Source organism: Larimichthys crocea, chromosome II, assembly GCF_000972845.2.
Source record: "Larimichthys crocea isolate SSNF chromosome II, L_crocea_2.0, whole genome shotgun sequence".
In the NCBI taxonomy this organism is placed as follows: Eukaryota; Metazoa; Chordata; class Actinopteri; family Sciaenidae; genus Larimichthys; species Larimichthys crocea.
This window is the reverse complement of record NC_040012.1, coordinates 12,584,250-12,608,189: the sequence shown is the minus strand read 5'-3', so window position 1 is coordinate 12,608,189 and position 23,940 is coordinate 12,584,250. Positions and strand designations below refer to the sequence as shown.

General features: G+C 40.1%; 1 protein-coding gene across 2 annotated transcripts; it reads left to right on the top strand.

Moving 5' to 3' along the window:
• Nucleotides 1-6,036: 6,036 nt before the first annotated feature.
• On the top strand, nucleotides 6,037-23,524 carry dspa (desmoplakin a). 2 transcript variants are annotated; one of them, XM_010743817.3, is made up of 24 exons: nucleotides 6,037-6,469; nucleotides 9,397-9,481; nucleotides 9,606-9,724; nucleotides 9,835-9,982; nucleotides 11,447-11,572; nucleotides 11,718-11,777; nucleotides 11,896-12,063; nucleotides 12,220-12,324; nucleotides 12,419-12,514; nucleotides 12,608-12,733; nucleotides 12,974-13,126; nucleotides 13,257-13,411; nucleotides 13,544-13,670; nucleotides 13,797-13,983; nucleotides 14,083-14,267; nucleotides 14,654-14,835; nucleotides 14,961-15,099; nucleotides 15,932-16,125; nucleotides 16,266-16,428; nucleotides 16,682-16,765; nucleotides 16,886-16,993; nucleotides 17,220-17,318; nucleotides 17,440-19,254; nucleotides 19,813-23,524. In XM_010743817.3, exons 1-24 carry the CDS (start codon nucleotides 6,225-6,227, stop codon nucleotides 23,035-23,037), a joined length of 8,094 nt encoding a protein of 2,697 aa, XP_010742119.3. In that variant the 5' UTR covers nucleotides 6,037-6,224; the 3' UTR covers nucleotides 23,038-23,524. The 2 variants fall into 2 exon arrangements, with proteins under 2 accessions (XP_010742119.3, XP_010742120.3); XM_010743818.3 differs by having other exon boundaries at nucleotides 6,038-6,469; nucleotides 17,440-17,937.
• Nucleotides 23,525-23,940: the final 416 nt, after the last annotated feature.

Here is a 23,940-nt window from a genome sequence, read left to right as displayed (position 1 = left end):
TGATAAGAGAATGCTTATTCTCTGTGAAGGAGTACAGAAAGTCACCTACTGAAAAAGAGCCTTATTATCAGTCCTTATAATAATATCCTGGGTAGTTTTATTAATATGTTTATATATTTTATCAAAACACCATGTTGATGTCTTGTCCTTGTATTGCCTACGAGGTGTGGCCACGTTATGTATACATATTTTAATGCACAATAAAATCAAACCAAAACCATGGCAACCGTTCTCAGAAATCCTATTTCTGAGAAATTGGAATTAGGTCTAATAGATCTAATAGTTAAGATAAGTTGTTGTTGTTGTTTTTTTGCCCCATCCCTAATGTTGTAACACAAAAAATTAAATATATTAATCAATAAATAAACACACATACATAAACATAAAGATTTGAAATGTACGTTACAGATCAACAGTAGGAGGAGCAAGAGGAGGAAGAACCAGCTCTGTCCCCGCCCATTTCTGTAACAAACAAACAGGAGTTCTGCTTTGGATGAAGGGAAAAGTGAAAAATATAATAATGTTCTTTATGAACTCTAACTATAATGATAAAACAACGTTTGAAGGTTTTATTATGTTTGTCTCATAGGTTTATTTTTGTTTGTTTGGCCAGTCAGTGTGGATTGGCAGTTTACCTGTTGTGTGGCCTTGAGCTTGACACTAGTGTGTACAGGTCCTGTTTGTGTACGTGTGTATTTTAGGCCTGTGTGTGTAAGATAACAACAGAGTGAAAATTAATTTCCTCTATAGGAATCAATAAAGTATGCCTTAGGCTACTGATAAGTCATTCTTACTCTCGTTTTCTGATGTTGTGTCATGGTTTGTAACTCACCTTACTCGCAATGACTGAATTCTGTATTAAAACATCAATAATAAGACATTTTACAAGTAAAGTTAAAGTTGCCTGGTGGTGAGAAATCAACAGGTATGCAGTTGTAAATGTCAGCAAGCCATTCAATAATGAACTGCTTCTGCTATAATAACTGATCTATCTGTTTATGCTATAATATATGCAATTATGCAATAATAATAAGAAGAATCCCAATTTTAATAATAAACTGATTAAACTGATAATCTTCAGCTCTTTCAAGCAGGTAAATGGATGAACATCGAGGGGTCTTGATAATGAACTAAAGAACCAAAAAGTTATGATTGAGAAGGACAAACACCAGCCAACTGCTAATTATTTTACAACCTGGCAACCCCAACCATTTCCTTATTATTGGATTATTGCTAATCTATAAATAATTTATTATCCATCAATAAAGCAACATATACACTCTTGTATGATTTCTATGCCAATGTCCATTCTTCATAGCAACACATTTCCATCATATACTGTGTTAAACATTTTAATTAACAAAATCAATTTGCTTAGTATCAGATAAGATAATTGATTTGGGTTTTTATATATATATTTAAAATCTCTTTGTCTACATTTGACTGAAATTCTACCACTCTTTTGGTAAGACATATGCCTATGATTAATGTATTAGTTTGACTATAATGAAGACACGTGATCCAAAAACAAACTTTACACTCAGTCAAGCGTTTATTGAGTATTTTCTTTAATGATCACTCAGATTTGACCTGAATACAGATGTCTTGAATTATAACCATGATTATTTTGTGCTGTAACACTCAGCGTGGAGGATTTAAGGAAGTCCAAGGGGGACTGGAGGAACTAAACAAAATTTATGACAACAAAGAGTTTAATATAAGGTTTGATTTACACCCACCAGCTCTATAGCCTACATTTATCTGACCATGTGACGAGGGACCTCATCTACAGAACATTATGTTTAGCAGTGCTTCCCCCTGCTGGCCATAATATGCAAGTACATAGAAGATGGATAATGCAGGTTTAATTCCTATCAGCTCCTCAAAGATCTGCAAATGAAGGCACTTGATTTTTTTGACTATTTGAGAATATGATTATTCTTTTTTTTAAATGATTATTATGAAAAAAGAAATAGCCTACAGTTGTAACCAGACGTTGTGGGCCCCCAGCTCGTTTCACACTTGAAAAAAACATTTCAAGAATTAACACATAGCTCTCAAGCATTACTGCATGCATAGCAACCATGACAGATCCTGAGAGGCCCCAGGAATTATGACTGAGGGGCCCCCCAGAATAGCCTTGAGTGTCTTGCTCTGTCTTGTTACACACTGATGACCCCTGCAGGCAGACTGGAGCAATAGCACTTGCATTTGCTGTCAATGCAGCTTTACAGCTAATGTTTTTTTATCTGGCAATATTCATGCTACATAAATAGCTTTTTGTGTGTGTGTGTTTTGCAAATGTGTGAGCTTGTTTTGATTAAAACAAAGCAATGGGTGTAATGGGGGGTGAGATATAGGTGCGGTGGAGATTTTCTTTGTGGTTTTAAAATGATCACAAAATAAATGACAGGATAAAATGAAGTGGTGCACCCTCAGTGCAACTGCTTATGAATTCATGAAGTGATTTTCTGAATTGAAAAGGTGTTTTCAACTGTTATTGTTGGTTTTATTTTGTTTTTTTTGCTGGCTCTCTACTGTCTGAAAGGAAACAAAATCTAAGTCTGTTTTTCCTACATGCTTTGCAAATCAGACATCACCCAGACAACATGCTCTCTTGCAGTATATGGAGGGTTTATCACCTGGCTGTGAGCCAACAGAAACCAGTTGACTGTTGTACCGTCACACTATCTGACTGTTTGTTATCTTTCAAACCTGCATGTAACCCTCCCATAGCAACAAATTCAGGTGTGTCCTAGACACACCCATAGGCAGTGCTATGAGTCAGGTTGTGTGTGCTGTCTGTCTGTCTGTCTGTCTGTCCAAACCAGCTGGTTACACATGAGGTGTAAAACAGAATCGAAATCCAGAGGTGTGCCTGAGCTTTCACTCAGCAGTGAGATTTGGACTCATATTCAGGTGAGAAAGTATCGAAATGAGCACATCCCCATTCCACAGGAGAACAAGTTAACCAGATACATATAGTTTAGTGCACTTTGGTTTCAAAGTCCAAGAGATAGACTAGTGCAATGTTGTGTGATTTATTACTTTGGGGTTAATGTCGACAGAGACAGAGAGGGAAGACAATAAATGTATTCATACACAGTGACCATACAAAGATATAAATGTAGTAAAAAGCCTTGAGTTAATCTCCTTGTAGATAACAGAATACTATAACAAAAAGGGTTGTTTTTTTAGCTCATAATAACTACAAAACAGCTACTGATATTGTTTTTCCTAGATGAGGGTGGTGTTCATGTCCTCTGTAATTATTCGGGGGAATTCGGGAGGGTTTAATGACCTGAAGAGTTTAGGCTAAGCCTGATAAGGAGATGTAGTCTTCTCAAGCAGGATTACACAGAGATAAAATGTACTAAAGAATCATTGAAAACCTAAATTTCACAGTACTCCTACTTACATTTATGTACATTCTCTTTTTTAACCAACTTTATTTCAGCTTAGTTAATAAAAGACACTACATGTGTTGAAGTTAATGACAGAATCACTAACTGAAACATCTCTTTTTTCATTATTGTTCTATGAGGCGGTGGAAAGTCTGAGGGACCATCTGCACGATCACACGCTGTTGGTAAAATTCAGATCAGGACATAACGCTAATAAGCGAGACATTGTTGTTTGTCACCGCAAGTTAATAAAGCAGCTGTCAGGCTTTATTTTCACTCATTAAATGATGTCAGCGCAGGCGTCTGGAAATGATATCATACGTGTGTCTACAAGTGTCAGCAGGTTTCACAGTCACCATGAATCACTAGACATAATCCGTCAGAGTTAACCTGGTGTTGGCCTTGCATTGTTTGTGAATAATTCACTTCCATTAAGTCAGACGTCTAGTATGAGTCCCCTTTGCGCTTTACTTTTATATTCCAGGTGTTGGTGTTAGGTCACATACACATAAGTGACATATTCACCCGGGAAATGTAGCAGTGACTGGATCTGAGTCCAGAAAGCAAACATTAGGTTAAATATTTACTCTGCAGGTGAAAAGACAGTCAGCAAAGCTGTAAATTTCTCTTCAAAAACATATAAACCACAGGGTGATTCCAGTGAATGACAAATGAGCATCACTAATTCTGCCAAAAATGAACCACCCTGCACTTTTTGCCACACCTTACCAAATCAACCAGAAAGATTGTTAACTTGCAAAATGTTTACATGCAAATGTCAGCAGAAAACCCTGCACAGCTCTAAGCGAGACCTAACCCTTTCTGCTGTAGCTTATAATTAATGGTCTGATTCCAATTAATCTTCACTATCTCGTTATACAGTACAGCGCGGTTCACTGCCCCAGTGTTCAATCAGTATCTTTGGCTTTGGAGAGCTGACATGAGGTTAAAGTTTTATTCATGTTCAGTCCTGCAGTGTCTTTTGTTTGAAAAAAGAAAAGAGAGAGAGAGAAAAAAGAGAGAGAGAGAAAGAGAGAGAGAGAGTTAAACAAACCCACCTGAGCCTATTGGGAAAGAAATGTAAGGAGTTGTCTTTGGGAGGGTGTGTCTAGGGTGTATCTTTCAAGAAATTGTCACTATAATAGATGAGACTGTAAATATACGTTTAAAAGTTACTCTAAAACATTCAGCACAGACAAGTCATGGAAAGTTTTTTTTCAAGCACGTGCATTCAAAAAGTTTGAATGTGAAAAAGAAAAGGATAGAAGTGCTTAAATGGTTTGAAAATTCCAGTTTGGGGCGTTGGTTTGATAAAGTCGTCAGTTCAGTTCATGCCTCTTTCTCTCCCCTCTCTCTCTCTTTCTCTCTGTCCTTGCACTAATGTTGCACTTTGATGCAGTGTTGTAGTTGTATGTGTTCAGTATGTATGTGTTCACCAGAGGGCGCGATATGTGGGTCAGCAAAGACAACTATTGTTTCCTCTGTTGTCATAAAGACCTTTTAATTATGCATTAATTCATACAGACCAAAAATATTTCAGGAATTTTATGGTCAGTTCTGTGGGTATATGTTTTCCTTCCTTGGGTCGCGTTTCTTTATTTAAAATGTCTGCACATAAAATAAAACAACACACACAGGTTAATTGTTTTCTTTTCAGACCTTTCACTGACTTTTTGTCTCCTGCACACTTGAACAAAAAACAATGGCTCACGTGGACTCCAGGTATGTGTGGCCCTCCCTTTTATGTCTCCTTATCTTTCGCACGCCCTTTCACTTTTCAAAGCTCCGATACGCCTACCTGTGGAGTGCAGAGGAATGGAGAGATAGGACAGAAGTAAAGGACAGAATAAGATAAGGAAAACAGAAATATATACTTGACGAACTTGGTGTCACTTGGTTGTCAGCTTCAAGCTGCTACGCACAACACTGAACTCTCACATGGACTCCTTTTGACCTCAAGAATGTTGAACCCGGGATGACAAATTCTTTGCGCAACCACTATATCTAGTCACTCCTCTGGGGATGAACTGTGTTGGCTGCTGCACTCTTTAATTCTTGTCAACTCATTATATATGACCCTATCACTTGCTAGATGACTAAATGAAACCAGAAATACACTGGCAACTCAAATCAACCAACACCCAAAAAGGAATCGCATCATGTATCTTTATCATGAAAGTGACAGGGAGTTGCAGCAAAATGAAAAACGTAGTTTATTTTGTCCTTTTGCCAGATGTTAAATTTCAACTAGGATAATAACAAACCATAATGGGAGATGGTATTATTGTGATGTAATTCCAAACACTATATATAAACAATATAACCAATCCAACACAGTTTATCTTCAATAAACCACACAGGCAATTAAACAATCACCTCTGTGGTAACATAAACTCTGAAACTTGATTACTTAATAATCAAGAAGAATGACATTATAGGCTACCTAGAATATATTCTGTATATAAAAGCCTATCAAACACCAAACCAACCGAAAAGGTTTTACACAATCTTGAGACAATTCTTAGGAATTGAAGTGAGCAATGTAAAAGTTATGATTGCCCAATAACGTCTTCGTACGTTTGCAGACTAAAAATGACAACACCAGCACTGATCTTCCCACACTGTCAGTGCAGGAGTGTGTCATAAACACAGCAAGGTGTGGTTTCTCTCCAAAAGCAGCCAAGCTTCCGTCTATTCACAGCAGAGCATTATCTGCGCAACAGGAGACGGGGAGGGGGAGAAAGTCCGTCCTCTCTGTCCGGACAGCAGAGCAGACTAAAACGACTAAAAAATAATAATAACTCAAACTAATTCGCAAACATGAGTATGTACGGCTCTAATCCAAAACTGGCCACCATGGGCCCGAGAAGTAATTCACGACCGGATTTGGCTAGTTCAAGTTTTAGAAACGACGTATTCGTCGGTGGAAACGGCTACCACGGAGATTACCAAGCCGGGGACGGCGCAGGATACACCAGCTTCACCTACTCCAGGTCCTCCATGCACGGCGGGGGAGGACAGAAGGGGCAAATTAGCATGGGTGGAGGCGGAGGTGGTGCAATGAGGTAAAGACACCTGCTTTTTCTTTAAAAAAAACAACAAAAACAAAACATAACCTAGTGTTCATACGTGTACGAACAATAAAGCTTTGAAGTTTGACTAGACAAGAGAATGAAGGAGGAGGAGGAGGGTGTATTTTATTTTTATTTTATTTTTTAATTATTATTATTTGTAGGACATACACCACATAACTTTGACTTTTGCACTGTCTCCCGAGTCCCCCATTACTTCTTTTCCTAGTCCAACAGGTACCTGCCTGTCATGGTAGGAGCTTGGACAAAGCTGGGTGGACGCAGGAAGTTGACAGTGTCAAGGTCCCCCATGAACAGTTTCAAGATTCCCTAAAACTACATTTTCCTTTTATTTGACATACACCTGTGGATCTAAAAACAAAACAAAACAAAATATTTCAATAGATAAGGGTCAACTTTGGAAAAGGAAAGGTCATGCAATTTAATGCTTATGGGTTTTATGGTATTGTTTTTCACTGTTGTTAATTTGAACCTAAAACAGCAGTCTAACCAAATCTGCAAATTATTAGGATTTTTGATGAGTAATATGTCGAGTGTGCTCGAGCAAATTCATGAGAAACTATATGGGAACGTTTCAGAAGATGAAGTAAGTAGTAGTGTTAGTAATTTGAACCATAAAAAAGAAAAAGGTCACCAAGCAGGTTCCAGAAAACCCACTGTTAAGTTAGCTCGATGGTAAATAGCACAGGTAATGACTGCTGTAAGAACATGAAACTGTCTTTCATCACTCCAAATGTCTTGACCTGTTTGCTAAAAATGCCTTTGTCTGAAATATCAGAAAATGCAGTGTGAATCCAAGCCTGGAAGCTGAAATGTAAAACAGGAAGAACTGGACACTGAGCTGCATTACAGAAATAAGCTGTAATACATTGCAAGAAAACTTGGAAGCCAAAATGTAATACTGTCAAAAGCTGGAAGTTGAGATGAATTGCCTGAAAAAGCTGAATGATTAGATTAGGCTTTATTGTTTTCCTTGGATTTTTTTCTTCCACGTATTTAGTTTATGTAGCAGCACACATGTACAATCAAACTATAATATAATAATATGCAGCCTCTTCTGTGGCATTTGGTAAACAGGGGGTCTGGATTTTTATTTTGAAAATCCAGCCTTGTCCTACAGAGCTTGGTTTGAATTGTGAAATCAAACCTGAAACAGATGTGTGGATTTATGAACAGATATGAAGTACAGTAATCTCAGCTTCCGTAATATTTTAATATCAATCCACCAATTAGAACCAAGGCACAAGATGATGGAAGTTTAATTAGCCAATCAACATCTAGACTTGCAAGTCAGTCCCTAAACACTTTCGGAAGCAATTAGAGAGTTTTAAAAAAAAACTGTAACACTTTTACATGTGTTCAAATTCCTTGGTGTTTGTGTGTGGACACGCCTACCTGTGGTGTGTAAAATGGAGCAGTAAAAAAAAGCGTGCAAAAAACCCCCACTATATTTCAAATTCTCATCACCTGGATATATGCCACGATCACTTGCAGGGTTTGAAAGTGTGTAGGATGTAGTGGCATCTTGCAGTGTACTTGTTGATTCCAACCCTCTCACCTTACCAACTTACACTCAGGACATTGTGAAACCAGAAATGTCCTGGGACTAAAAAGTAATCTTCTTCTTCTCTTCAGCGGATGTTTAAGTGTGGCCCAATGAGCTTTAAGGGTCGATAAAACAACAGGGAGTTCTCACAACAATTCCACTGCCAGCTTTTATATTAGTTATGAAAATAACAATAAAGCCAAATCATGTAAAAACACAAAAGGAAAAGGCAAAAATGATTCCAAAAAATGTATATACAAAACTATTTATTAGAATTGTACATTTGCCTTCATGTGTAACAAGACAGGCTACTCCTTAATATCAATCTAACATGCTTAAAGCCATTTCATCGGTTCATTGCCTATTAGACAGTTAGTTACATGACCTCTCCACAGATTTTGCAGAATTAAATCCCTCAGAACTAATCTTCCCACACAGGCAAGTGACGGCTAGTGTGTTTCTTAAACACAGCAAGGTGTGGTTTCTCTCAACGCCAGTCTATTCACAGTAGTCCATTATCTGCGCAACAGCAGGCGGGTTAGAGAGAGGTCTGTGCTCTGTTTCTATGGCTTCAGTTCAAAACTAGCCACCTGGTCCAAGAGAAGTTATTCACGTCTGGAATTGGCGGATTTTAGACAAGACGGCTTCCAGGCCAAATCCTTTTAAAGTCCTCCATCCATGAAAGACCAAGAGTGCTTTGCATAAGTACAGGCAGTGGAATGAAGTAAGGACTCAGAAGTCACCTGTTGCTTTTAAATTAGACATTAAATGTAGGGTAGAAATGGCCATAAAAGCCATAAATGCTGTTTCATCAGCATGAGTGAATCTCGGGTATTGATGTCTTTACTAAAACTGTCATTGTCTAGTATGTCTGTGTAAGTTGTGTATCTAAGTAATCCCAGTTGTTTCACTCCTGATCTGTTGCCCAATGTTCTGAATTACAATACAAATATTCACACACACCCTACAAACGTCATCCCACTACTATCACGCATCATGACGAAAGTGTTTTATGTTGTAATAACGATGTGTATATTTGTACCGGAGGCTTTCCAACGTCACAGTTTCTTCACTCATTGTGAAAAAAATATTACAGACTTGTGTGAACAATGAACGTGTGTGTGTGTTAATGATTTTTTTAAAGAAAGTCGAATCTTTAAAACGTCACTCCTTAAAAGCTTAGCAATCATCAAGACTTATTTGTCATGTCATGTTTCTCAACAATCTTCTCCCCAACAAAGCTAGCTCAACACATACATATAAATGTGTGCAGTGGTTAAAAGTTTTATTTTCTTTTCACATTTATATTATATAAAGCTGCAATACAAAATCTTTTTTTTCCCTTTATGTGTAGCGCAATGGCTATTCAGCAAAAAGCAGCTTTCCTGATAACCCAGTGTCAAGAGTACCTGCAGAGAGCAAAGACGATCCTCCACAGTGTAGGTGGCATTATTTTAAATACATTAGTTGTTGACTTCACTGTTATAATGTTTACACATCAATACGACGATGCTGTATGACATCAGATCATTAGAAAAGTATAATAATTGTGTTGTTTTATAGGGGGGTCCGGCTGTGGAGGCAGAGAGGCTGCTGATCATGGCGTCTGAAGTCATAGAGCAGATGAAGTTCTGTGGCAGAGAACTGCAGCAAATGCGTATTCCAAATGATGTCTTTAGAAAGTAAGACAATATGCAGTGTGTGTATGTGTGTGTGTGCTGTATTTGCATGTGTTCATTCATGACTGTGTATAGACATTTGAGTAATCATGCCTATTTGTACAAATCTACAGTGTGGAACAATTCCAGCACATGCATGCTGGAATCCAACAGCAGTTACTTGGGGGCATGACCACAAAACGCCACAGAGGAAGTACAAGCTCCCTTGATGGTGGTGGGAGGATGTTTAATGATGCCATGGCCTGGATTGGCCAACAGAAGGTGAGACCCTCATTGTTCATTCAGAGACATTTAAGAACATCACAAAAAAAGAAGAAGTGTGTTTTCCTTCATTGGGACACATCTCAATGTGGTACATGCATGTACGTAGAATCACGTATTTCAAATGTCATTCTTTTTCTTTTTATTTACAATTGTAATTACTAATTTGGACAATCATGAAATGACAAAAGCGGATTGTTACCAGCATCACTGCTGATAAAAAACTAAACAGGTACACCTGCATGTGTGTGCATGCCTGTGCCGGTACCTCTTTTTTTATGTGAAGGGAGGGAGGGGAGGAGGAGGAGGGGGATGCACTTACCCTATCACTTATTCTGACCTGCCGTAACTGAAACCATCTGGACACTCTGCCAAAACCTGATCCGTGAGTGAAAGAGGCCAAGAGAGGTGCTGGATGATTGAAACAAAGAAAGAGGAAAGAGCTCTGCCATTTGAGAAACAAGACGGAGAGAGAGGAAGACAGAAGGGCACAGAGCAGGGAAGAGGGAGGCAGATAAAGACGCTTTGGAGGCAGAAAGAAAACTAGAAGTAAAGGAGTGTGAAATCTGACACTCCACTGAGTCAGTTGTTATGGGACAGGGTAGTTTAGCAGATCTCTAACACGCTCATGGGAAAACGCCCTTTTACTTTCTACCTCCCCTGCCCTCCCACCCAACCAAAAAACACAGCTTGTCATTCTGTCACCACTTCAGCCTCACCCTCCATATACTGTGATTCACTTTCCCTCCGTCATCATACAGAAACCTTCCTTTATTGCCTTATGTATCTTTTATTTAACTCCAGTATCTGTCGACCTACTTCTACCTACTGTCTCCATGTGGCACTTATCATGCTTTTAGCTTGCTTTTTTGTATCTATAGTCCAACCTTGTACTTTTGTTTTTGTAGTTCTTTCTACTCTAGATATACAGTCTGTTTTGTGTAGCTTTAGCCAAGTAACCATTAAGGAAAAGGGAGTGGTGAGAAAACAAAAGCTGAAGGGAGAGGGTAAAAGAATGTGAGCAAAGAGCCGGGACCTTTCGTAGTCGGCTTACTGGAAGAGCTCTTATCAAAGCTGGGCTGCAAACAAGGGGGGAATAGTTGGGATGGTTGCCTGCGCAACAGTGTGCTTCATGATTATATGCTGACACCCAGAGGACAAAGAGGAGAAGGACATTAATTATAAAGAGGAATAAAGAGACGAGACAATAGTGAATCTGTTCTGTTTCCTTAAATAAGTTTTGCTGGCATATAAAGCTTATTCCTTTATGTCCCAGAACTTCATTGTCCAAAAAAATAAAAACAAAAATAAATTAAAAACAAATAGGCCACACTGGGACACTTTGGGTTATGCATTGTTGATTTTGGTCTTTTCAATGAGTGTATTAGTGAGACTTCAAAGACATTTATACACTAATGTTCCATAAAATGTGTAATTTAAAAACTGTAATTTTGCTTCTCGTAGCGCATGATTGAGACTGCTCCATGGGGAGATGACTCTGCCACCATTGAAAAGCAAATCATGAGCCACAGCAAAACTCACAGCTCTCTGCAGAGGAGCCACGAAGTAGACCGTGCCAGAGATGAATTGGTAAGTCGTCTCAAAGACATTAGTTTCACTTTATTTTAGACAATTTTAGCCTAATGTTTATTATTTAGATATCAGAAGGATGGTCATATATGCCTCATATACAAATCCAAATATCCGAAAAACAAAATCTCTTCTTTTTTTTTAGAACTCGAAGGGCGACAAGTACAACCTCTCAATCCTGGATCAAGAATGGGACAGTCTGCAGGTAGAACCAAACTCTTTTCCCGAAAATGTTTGTTGGTTTGTCAAAATCAGCAGGATCGTGTATTACTACTGTTGTTTCTTTTTGTCACATTCATAAATTTACTTTGTGCCTGTCTCAGAAAATGTCCCACGGCCGTATAACTCAGCTGCGTGACCTTCAGAGCATAATCGAGGAGATCTCCAGAGCCATAATGTGGGTGAATGAGCGAGAGGAGGAGGAGCTCATGTTTGACTGGGGAGACAAGAACGTCGACAAGTATATCCCTATGAAGCAAGAGAACTACTCAGTAAGGCTTCTCCTGGTTGAATGTATCTTTTTTTGGTTTCTAGGCGTGATTGTATTTTTAATATTTGATGTGTTTTATTTATTTTACCGCCATAATCTTAGTTACATATCCACAGTCTAGCTCTGTTGGGTGCCTTACATTCTGTTGTCCTGACAGAGGATGATGAGCGAACTGGAGGAGAAAGAGAAAGAGCTGAACAAGCTGAAGGTGAAAGCAGATGGACTTCTTCACAACGACCACCCTGCCGCGGATAAGATTCAAGTAAGGCGTTTTGTTTTTTTCTGGGTGGTAACCTATCCTAAACAAAGCACATTAGTCTGTGCTTTTATTCTAATGACTTTCTGTGTGCCCACAGGCCTACATGGACACCTTGCAGACCCAGTGGAGCTGGCTTCTCCAGATCACCAAGTGTATACATGTTCATTTGAAGGAGAATGCTGCCTACAGCCAAGTAAGTGCTCAACCCTGCTTTTTCTTTCATGAAAATAGAGCCATGCATGTTTTCATGTGAACACTGACTAAAGCTTTTTACCGTCATCTTCAGTTTTTCAAAGAGGCCAATGAGACCAATGCGAAGCTGCAGAAGGAGCATGACGCCATCCGAAGCAAGTTCACCTGCAACAAGAACACCCCGCTGGAAAACCTCACTGACCTCCTGAAAAACCTGGAGGTATTCTACGCTGTTAAATCATGGTTTTGTTATTTAGTAATTACCATGAAGCTTAAACGAACAATTTGTTCTGTTGTGTCTGAGTGAGATGGGTGTCACGAGGCGCACGTCTGGTGAACTGGTTATGCCTGTTTTTTAAGAGACTAAATGAAATGTTTGTGGTTTGTGTAGAGGTTGGAACTTTAAATGATAGTTGTAGTGTACACAGACACAGTTAAAAACACTGATTCTTGTTCACAGAAAGAGAAGGCAAGAATCGTGGAGAACAAGAGGCAGGTCCAGAGTCTGGTCAACAAATCTAAGACCATTGTCAGGCTGAAACCTCGCAACCCTGAGGATAAGAGCAGCAGCCCCATCATAGTGCAGGCTTTATGTGACTTTAAACATGACCAGGTGGGATATATGCTTTCTAACACACACACACACACACACACTTACACACTAACACACAGGCATAGAGTATGAGGTGCAATATTACATTATATGAGTAAAACTCAGTGTTTCCTCTCTGTATCTGCTTTAGAAGGGAATTTTAAAAGGGAATGAGGGCATCCTGAAGGATAACTCGCAGCGCAGTAAGTGGCTTGTGACAGGACCTGGAGGTCTGGACATGTTGATTCCCTCTGTGTGTCTGCTGATCCCCCCGCCAAACCCACTCAGCATTGGCATCGCCAGCAAGTAAGAAACACAAAAAAACTGCCTTCCTTTTGTCTTGGGTGATAAATATTACTGCACAATATTTAAAATATGAAAGCAAAGGGACATATTATTGTACTTTTAGAGTAAATAATTGCTTGTTCTGTTTGCTAGGAATGAGCAGTATTATGAAGCCATCATGGGCATCTGGAATCAGCTCTACATCAACATCAAGAGTCTTATCTCGTGGCAGTACTGCGTGAAAGACATCAAATACATCAACTCCCTCACACTCAGCATGGTAAGATATCATAGAATTATCTTCCCAATCTTACTGTTTTCATAGCGAGCAAGCTGAATCCAGTTATCTGCAGGAGCTTGTATCTTTTGCCTAACCTGACCTCTTTCTCTTTCTGTTGTCTTGCAGCTGTCTAAGATGGGCCCTGAAGAGTACCGCAGTATCATCAAAAGACTGGAGACTCACTACCAAGAGTTCCAGCAAACCAGCAAAGGTTCTGAGCTGTTTGGAGAAGAGGACAAGAAAACTATCCAGGGCCACTTTGATAAAGCTCAGACCCACTATGACACACTGATTATCCAGCTTCCTACTTACAGTGAGTAAACTGTCCGTCAACTAAATGCGCAAAAATACTGTGCTATTTTTTCACCCACAATAAATTGACTTTATTCAAATTTTCCACCAACTAATAAAGAGGAGGGAGAGACGAAGCCACCCCCAAAACCACCCAGTTCTACCCTCAGCCTCAACCTGCTCAGTAGTTTGCAAGAGCTTCGACGCAGGCTGGAGATGTCCGAGTCAGGTCTCACCAGTCATCTGCACGTTCGCCTGGGGGAGAACAGTGTGCATGAGTGTTCATTGCACATCCAGAGGCTGCAGGTATGTACATTTTCATTAACTGTCTCATTTAATTAAAAGCTTATAACCGTTTTATTTCTCTGTCCAAGGCTTATCACAACTAAATTAAAAGGTGACATTTAGCTCAGTTGGTAGAGCATCCGCCCCATGTACAAAGGCTTAGTCCTTGCCACGGCTGTGGCTCTTTCCCGCATGTCATTCCCCATCTCGCTCTCTCGCCACATTTCCTGTCACTCTTTAAGCTGTCTCTGTCAAATAAAGCTAAAAAAGATATCTCAAAAAAATCTAAAAAAGGTAATTTAAGGTAATTTCATGAAGCACTTTGTAAAAAAACAAAACATTAGCTTCAAGTTTCAAACATAGTGAGGTGTAACCAATTTAACTTATTATAATATATTTATATCTAGGCTGTGCACCAAGATTTGGACTCAATTCATGATGAGAACCTGCGCACAAGAGAAAAGATCATGAAACATCTGGAGGGGATACCTCCAGACTCCGAGCAAGCCAAGTTCCTCCGCTCTGAACTGGAAATCATCCAGCAAAAACTGGGAGGCCTGCAGGGTCTCTACACAGCCTACATTCAAAGGTACATTATTTTATTCTAATCACATCAGATTTAAGCCTGAATTATTAAAGAAATATTCTACATACACTTAACTACATAAAGTGAGTCCATTTGTATTTCATGTAATGGCTATGTGTCTTTAACAGGCTGTCAGCTCTGAAGACTTTGCTCCAGAGCCTCTTCCAAGTCGAAGATATCATTAAAGTCCACGAGGCACGGCTAACAGAGAAGGATACCACCTCTCTGGACCTTCGAGAGGTGGAAAACTATCGGAACATACTAAAGGTTTGACACACATAATTTAAACTTGCTTTCTAGTCTCGAAAACTTAAATACAGTAAAACATGTAAAACACTATAACACTATATTAATATATTAGTAGATTGAATTCTCTTTGTGTATTTACTCAAGTACTGTACTTGAGTATAAATTTGAGGTACTTGTACTTTACTTCAGTATTTCCATTTTAAACTACTTTATACTTCTACTCTTACATTACAATTCAGAAGGAAATATTGTCCCTTTAACTCCACTAGATTCATTTGAAAGCTAGTTCTTAGTTACTTTACACATAAATATTTTAAATAAAACACATGATGAGCTTGTTAAATATGATGCACAGCTGTATATTAAACTACCCAGCAGTATACACATTAATGCATCAGTATATTAGTAATGATCCTATAATAATAATAATAATAATAATAATAATAATAATAATAATAATAAGAATGTGTATAATAGCACATGGGCCATTTTTCTCCATTATGAGTACCTTTATTTTTGATGCTTTGATAATTGAGTACTAAAGTAACAATGTAGGATTTTTACTTGTAATGGAGTTACTTAAGTCTAACAATGTAGGATTTTTACTTGTAATGGAGTTACTTAAGTCAATATTCTGAATACTTCTTCCTATATGTAGCAATAATCATTTACCGATGAAGACAAGTTTGTTAAATAATTGATGCTTATGGATAAAATAACCAGAGAGGACGTATCATGTACATGTTGCCCTAGCATCCACCTCTTGGTGTAAAAATATTTAAATAGGAATGATGGTTAAATTAAAGTTTAAAATCTAAAATGGACTCTATTCTGTGATTTTCTGCTCAAGCAAATGAAGAGTGAACTGGAGCAAAAAAGAGACCTGCTGACAACACTGGAGTCTGAACTAGCTAAAGCAACGCATTGGAATGACCAAATCTCCGGGTCCTTCCACAAGTGCGACGTGGACTTGTCCAAGTACTCCGAGCTGGTGGCTCAGATGTCTGACCGTTGGCGCCGCGTCCAATCCCAGATTGATAGCAGGTAGGACAGTCATGCACATGTACACACATTTCTTCAGTTCCTGTGAATATTTTTCCATATGCTTCATTCATCATTGCTGGTAACAACACTAAAAACAATACTTTCAATCCTTCCTTTGCCTCCCACTCTTTCCTTCTCAGAGTATGGGACTTGGAGAAGCATGAGAAACAGCTGAAGCATTATCAGCAGTGCAGCACTTCCCTGGAAGATTGGATACACAATGCCAGGAAGCGCCAGGATACCCTTCAATCAGCTAAGCTTAGTGACATCCAGACTCTAATGGACCGCCTCAACCAACAGAAGGCACGTCTTTCCTTGTTTACATCAATATATTGTTATCAATAATGATATTTGAGCTGAACTTATATGAGTTTCGGAATTGGGAATATCCAGCACTTTACTTTAGATGCTTATGTGAGATTTGGTGTAGGTAAATGAGTTAATGCTTAAAATAATTGCTTTAAATTTCAAAGTAATGGACAACTTAGAAGAAGTACACACACTCGGGTATCAAATTAAAGCAATGAATTTAATGCCCCCTCTGTTGACTGCACAGGCACTTCACACTGAAATTAAAGGAAAGAAGGAGAAAGTAGAGGATATGCAGAAAAATGCAGACACCTGTGCTGCCTCCATAAAGGTATGTAGTCAGTTCATGTGTACTGATTTCTTCTTTTTAAGATATGTATTACCAAGCTGATGAGCACAAGCAAGTATGGTACAAAACAATGAAGTGACATGTTGTGTTGCATGTTTTCAGGACTATGAGCTGCAGCTGGCTTCCTACAGTGCAGGCCTGGAAACTCTGCTTAATATTCCGATCAAGAGAACAATGCTTCAGTCCCCCGCTTCTGTTGTCAGACAAGAGGTATGAGTACTGTCTTTCCATAAAGTCATGGGAAAACCTATTTTCAGTTGGATATTATTAATACATGTTAATCTAGTCTTTTATTCCACAAAGCTCTCACCAGCTATTTTATGATAGAAAAGTTACACAATGTTGCTTTAAACAATGGTTAAGTTCTTCATATTGTAATACAACCTATTTTAAGATGTATCCCTTAGTTGCATATGTTGTTTTGTTTTAAATCCAGGCAGCTGACCACCAGTCCAACTACATAGAGCTACTAACCCGCTCCAGTGACTACTACAAGTTTCTAGGGGAGCTGCTGAAGAACATGGAAGAGCTTAAGGTAGGTATTGGATTTGAAACATCATTGTTTTTGTAAGTGAATAATATTGTGTTAATAAAATAAATATTATAAAAAATAAAAAGGTAAACTGAAAAACTGTTTTTTTCATTGCTCTCTTCAGATTAGGAACACCAAGATTGAGATGCTGGAGGAGGATCTTAGGCGTGTGAAGGATGACATCCAGAATCGTGACCAGAAATGCAGGTCTCTGGAGGATCTTTTGGCTCGCCTCAGGCTGGATCTCAGTCAAGCACAAGAACAGCTTCAGACTGTGGAGGAAGTGAAGCAAACAACAGTATTGCGGGCTAATGCTACCAAGGACAGCCTGGACAGCACACAGAACCAGCTTCAGGAACTTAATGACCAGCTGACGCGCATTAAATACCAGTTGGAGGAGGAAAAAAGGAAAAGAAGGTTGGCAGAGGAGCGCTACACAAGTCAACAGGAAGAGTATGAAGAGACTGTTCGCCGCAGACAGAAAGAACAGGAGGAGCTCAACTGGATCAAGATTAATTTGGAAAAGTCTGTGAAGGACAAGGAATGTGAACTGCAGAGGATGAAGATGCTACTGGAGGAGGAAACGACACGTCGACGAAACGCTGAATCTGAAATCTCAAAGGTAAGAACACAGTGCACCCAAGAGATTAAGCAACTTAAGCAGACATACGAGACAGAGATCCATGTTACCAAGACCACGATACTGAAAGCCTCACAACAGAAGGAAGAAGACGTTGCAGAACTGAGACTGCAAATTGACAGACTCACTGCTGAGAAGAGAGATCTAGAGGAGGAGCTGAGAAGACTGAGACAGTCTGTTGCTCACACAGAAGAACAGAGAAGCAGGGCAGAGCAGGAGGCCAACCAGCAGAGGGCCTCAGTGACACAAGAAACAAGGATGCGCAGTGAGTTGGAGATTCAGCTGAGAACACTTGTGCAGCAGAGAGGAGATGACGAGCTCAAACTAAAGGAGGCTACCAAGAGCAATCAAGAAAAGTCCAGGCAGATCAGCATGCTAACATTTACCCTGGAGGAGGAGGGGAAAAAGAGGAGAGCTCTGGAATTGGAAATCAGTCACCTGAAACAGGCTGAGGCAGAGCTGAAGTCAAAGAACTCCTCATATCTGGAGACAATTAACAAGCTTAAAGTGTCCGAGCAGGAGATCCACATCACTCGAGCAGAGCTGCAGAAGCAGACCAGTGAGAAAACCAAGGCTGAGCAGGGTACAGCCCGGCTGCAGAGCCGCATCCGAGAACTTCAGTGCTCTCTGGATGGGATGGAAGCTGAGTTGGAGAAGCAAAAGAAGGCAAACCAGGAGGAGTTCACACGTAGAAAGAGAATGGAGGCAGAGTTGGAGAGGATGACACATACATGCAGAGAACACACCACCACAATTAGCACACTGAAATCTGTCCAGATAGAGGCTTCTAGCTCTGGAAGAAAGTATCAGCAGGACCTCAATGCCCTCCAGGAGGCTCTGGACAAGAGTTTGCGGGAGCATAAAGTCACCAAGCAGGAACTGGCAGCTATCACAGCTGAGCTGAGGGCCCTTAAAATTAAGCTCCAGCAGGAAGAGACTCGGATTCTTGAGCTTAACCAACGGAATGAGAGCCTGTATCAGACCATTGAGATGAAGTCCAGCCAGCTGAATGAATACACTACAGAGATTGAAAAGCTGAAGACTATGACGCAGAACCTGACAAAGGAGAGACTGAGGTTGGAGGAGGAGCTGAGAACAGTTAGACAGGAGAAAGATAGCCTGAAGAATAGCAAAGACACCATTGATGGAGAAAGTGCTGCTCAGATCTCATCCCTGCATGTCCAGCTTCAGAGTAGCACCAAGAGGACAATGGAGCTCCAGACTCTAATCAATGACCTGACCAAGGAGAGAGAAAAGCTTAAAATGGAAATAGACAAAATCCAAAAGCAGTCAATCGAGGTATATTTGATAGCACTGAAGGATCATCACCACATAATTCACACCTTTTTTTCCGCTTTTGCATGAATTATTTATAGATTCATTAAGACTGAAACTGACTTTAAAGCAGCTGTGTTATATTGGTGTCAGATGAATTATGCATGAAATTTACATACTTAAAAATGCTTTGCTTAGATATGCATGTTGTTTGCCCTTTTACTTTACACATCATGTGACTGAACTAAACTCATACGATGATAATCACTTTATTAATCACTGCATACTAACTGGCGTAACAAATATATATTATATTAATAATGTATATGATATATATTTTCTTTACATATATATCTTATCAATCGGTTGATATAAGTATTGACAACTGATTGACATTTCTGAAGGTGATTTAATTGGCCTGTGACCTCACAAATTAAAAAGAAACATTTTATATATTGATAAGCTCTTACAACATGCTGCTAAGGAAAGACACATGTACACATGTACTGATTGTGTTTTTTTGCTGTGTGCACCTATTGAGATTTCTGCACATAATAATGTGTTTTTTTAATCTTTCCCCAGACATCCATGGTGGTGCACGAGTCCCATAGCAAGTACAGTGAGCTGCTGCTGGACAGGGACAGTTTGCTAACCAAGCTTAAACTGCTGGAGCAGGACAAAAACCGCCATCATCGCATAGATGAGGAGCTCACCCGCATAAAGCTCACACTAGAGACTGAGCTCCGCAACAAACAACGGCTGCAAGATGAAAAGAACGCCATCCACAAGGAATTCAACTACATGAAGACCCAGTATGAGCTAAAAGATACCCAGATTAGGCAGTGTGAATCAGACAGAGACAAGGCTGATCGAGAAAGACTCTCCCTGAAGAATGAGATTGAAAGGCTCATGAGGGAGCTTAAGAGTGTAGAGGAGAGGTACAAGAGCCGTCTGTTGATCTCTGAAAAGGAGGCATCAGACCTGGCTCTTAAGAGAGACGCCCTTGAGAGAGAGATACAGAGGCTGCAGCAGAGACCCAGCACTCTAAACAGGCAGACCCAGACAGATGAGAAAGTCCCAACTGTCGATCCATCCAAGCTGATATTTGATGGGGTGCGACGCAAGGTCACAGCCCACCAGCTTTGTGACTGTGGTATAATAAGTAAAGCCACACTAGACCAGCTTCTAAAGGGAAAGAAGACAGTGGATGAGGTAGCTGTGGATATCCAGCTTAGTCTTAAGGGTTCTGGTGTTATTGCTGGCATGATAACATGTTCTCAAGGGAAAATGCCATTCACTGAAGCCAAAAACAAGAAGCTCCTCACCCCAGAGAGTGCTCTCATGCTCCTGGAAGCTCAGGCAGCAACCGGATACATAATTGACCCTGCATTTAATGAGAAGATGCCTGTGGATACAGGTTGTTCAAGAGGAATTGTAGACACAGAAGACAGAGACACCTTGGTGACCGCTGAAGCAGCTAGTACAGGTTTCAAAGATCCATACTCTGGCAAAGTGTTATCTGTAGGTCAGGCTTACAAACAGGGCCATGTAGACAAAGAAACAGCAATTCGCTTGCTCCAGGCTCAAGAGTCTGTCGGAGGCATACTGGATCCTGTTTTAAGTGTGTTCCTTCCAAAGGATCTGGCCTTGGATCGCAATCTTATTGATGAAGACCTCTACAGGGCTTTGAACAAAAAACCCACCTGCTACCTGGATCCAGCGACAGGAGAGAAGATAAGCTATAATGACCTCAGGAAGAAGTGTACAGTAGAACCAGTTTTCGGCTTGCTTCTGCTCCGTGGTCCAGAAAAGGCCATGACAGTAAAAGGTCTCCGTCGTGACATCTCTCTTAAAGAGCTCAAAGATTCTGGTCTGCTGGATGAAACTGATTTGGAGAAGATCGAGAAAGGCCAGCTCACCTGCAAAGAAATTGAAGACCGGCTTAAGAAATATCTCCATGGCAGTACCTGCATTGCAGGGATCTTTGATGAAGCCAATGACCGAATACTGCCTTTCTATCAGGCAATGAAGGAAGGTCTGCTCATGAGAGGAACCACACTGGAGCTTCTTGAGGCCCAAGCTGCTTCTGGCTTCATTGTTGATCCAGTTAACAATATCTTCCTGACAGTAGAAGATGCCGCAAAGAGAGGCCTGATAGGAAAAGAGTTTAAGCCCAAGCTGTTGTCTGCAGAGAAGGCAGTAACTGGATACAAAGACCCATCCACAGGAAAGATCATCTCCCTCTTCCAGGCTATTGAGAAAGAGCTTATTGAGAAAGGTCACGGAATTCGTCTTCTTGAGGCTCAAATTGCCAGCGGTGGAATTATTGACCCCAAAGAGAGCCACCGTATCGATGTTGCTGTTGCCTATAATAGGGGATATTTTGATAAGGAGATGAATGAGATCCTAACATATGAAGGCGATGACACAAAAGGATTCTTTGACCCTAATACTAAGGATAACTTGACATATCTTCAGCTGAAGGACAGGTGCATCACAGATAAAAAAACAGGCCTAATACTCTTGCCACTCCATGACAAGAGGAAACCCAAGAAGTCACAAGAGAGCCGTACCAATGTCCTTCGCAAGAGGCGGGTTGTGATCGTTGACCCAGACACTGGGCTGGAGATGTCAGTGAGGGAGGCATATCACCGGGAGCTCATTGATTATGACACTTTCCTGGACTTATCGGAGCAGGAATGCGAGTGGGAGGAAATAACTATCAACGGGTCTGATGGCTCTGCACGTTTGGTGATAGTTGATAGGAAAACAGGAACCCAGTATGACATCAAGGACTGCCTGGAACGTGGTATCATTGATCAGAAGTCTTTGGATGAATATCGTGCTGGAACAATAACATTGACCCAGTTTGCTGATAATATTACCAACAGAACCAGCAGCAGTGAGATGACCATCGCAGCCAGTAGTGTTGATGACATGGTCAGATGCAGCAGTCCCACCCATGCCACACCTTCTTCTCCTACTGTCCGTAAACGCTTCAGCAGTATTTCTATTACTGTTTCTCCCCCTGAGATGTTTGATGATCAGAGCCCTGTGGGAGCTATATTCGACACAGAGACCTTGGAGAAAATAACTATTCTTGAAGGGCTCCGAAGAGGCATAGTTGACACTCTTACAGCACAGAGGCTATTGGAGGCTCAGGCATGCACAGGCGGCATTATCAACCCTGCTACTGGTGAGAGACTGACCCTGCAGGATGCTACCCATCAGGGCATCATTGATGAAAGCATGGCGAGTAAGCTGAAACCTGCCCAGAAAGCCTTTCTTGGTTTTGAGGATGTGAAGACTAAAAGAAAGATGTCTGCAGCAGAGGCGGTGAAAGAGTCATGGCTGCCTTATGAAGCTGGCCATAGATTTTTGGAGTTTCAGTACCTGACAGGAGGCCTGATAGAGCCTAGCACTGGACGTCGCATCACCATTGAAGAGGCTATCCGCAAAAGCTGGCTAGATGGTCAGGGGGCCCAGAAGCTTCAGGATTCACGCAACTACCAAAAGAATCTGACCTGTCCCAAGACAAAACTGAAGATCTCCTACAAGGAAGCCATGGACAGCTGCATGGTGGAGGAAAGCAATGGTATGAAGATGCTGCAGGCCTCTTCAATATCCTCCAAGGGAATAAGCAGCCCTTATAATGTCTCTAACCCAGGATCTCGCTCTGGGTCCAGGGCTGGTTCTCTTGCTGGCTCCAGGAGTGGATCTCGTAGAGGCAGTGTGGATTACTCCTCTTCTTATAGCTACAGCTTCTCCTCCAGCAGTACCACCTATAGCTCCAACACTCAATCCTAATTCACAGCACAGACAAAGAATGAAACTAGCCTAGTTACTACCAGAAGTTTCTTTGCAGTTTGCTTTTTTAAACATGTTTCTGCTACCAGTGAGATTTTGGAAAATTTGTTTTAATACTAAATCCGATGCTGAATTCATTTAAGTATTTTGATTTTGTCTTTGCAGTTTTTGGTGTTTTGGTGTTTCAATATATATATCTTATACTAATGCATACATTTGAAATGAATATGTCACAGCTCATATTAATATAATGCTTTTTTAGAATTTGTTGAACTCAGCTTTATCATGCAGTCAAAACTAATTTGGCTACTTTTTATTCTTAGTGCAGCTTGACTCATGAATGTTTTTTTTTTTATTCTTAGAAAAAAAACATTTATTGTCAATTGCAAATTGTTTAAACTTTGATAATGTAATGATCAGCTATGAAAATCCATTTACACTACTATGTTATTCTCAAGTGATTAAAAATAAAGTTGTCATAAAACGTCTTGATTCATTGGTTTATTCATTAATTTAATAGCTAGTTTAAAAGTTGACATAGATCAGTATATTAGGATATGCAGTACATACATGATTGTAGCAGTACCCATTGTTACCTATGGATGGCGCTAATGGTCATGCTAAAACTGTTGCATACCTGCAAGCCTGTTTGCCCTACACAACACATTTTACATTTTACCAGAGAGGTGAGAAACAAGAAAAAGAAGAAGAAGAAAGAAATTGTACATCTTGGTTATAGTATGATATTAGCAGGACTGTGGTGTTTGCAGTATGAAATTTTAATGTAATTTCAGCAGCAATGCACAAGCTGGTATATATGAAATTTGCTAATAATGGTGCCTATATATGAGCAAACATGGGGATTAATAATCAGACATTAAATATAAATGATCAAGTTTCTCT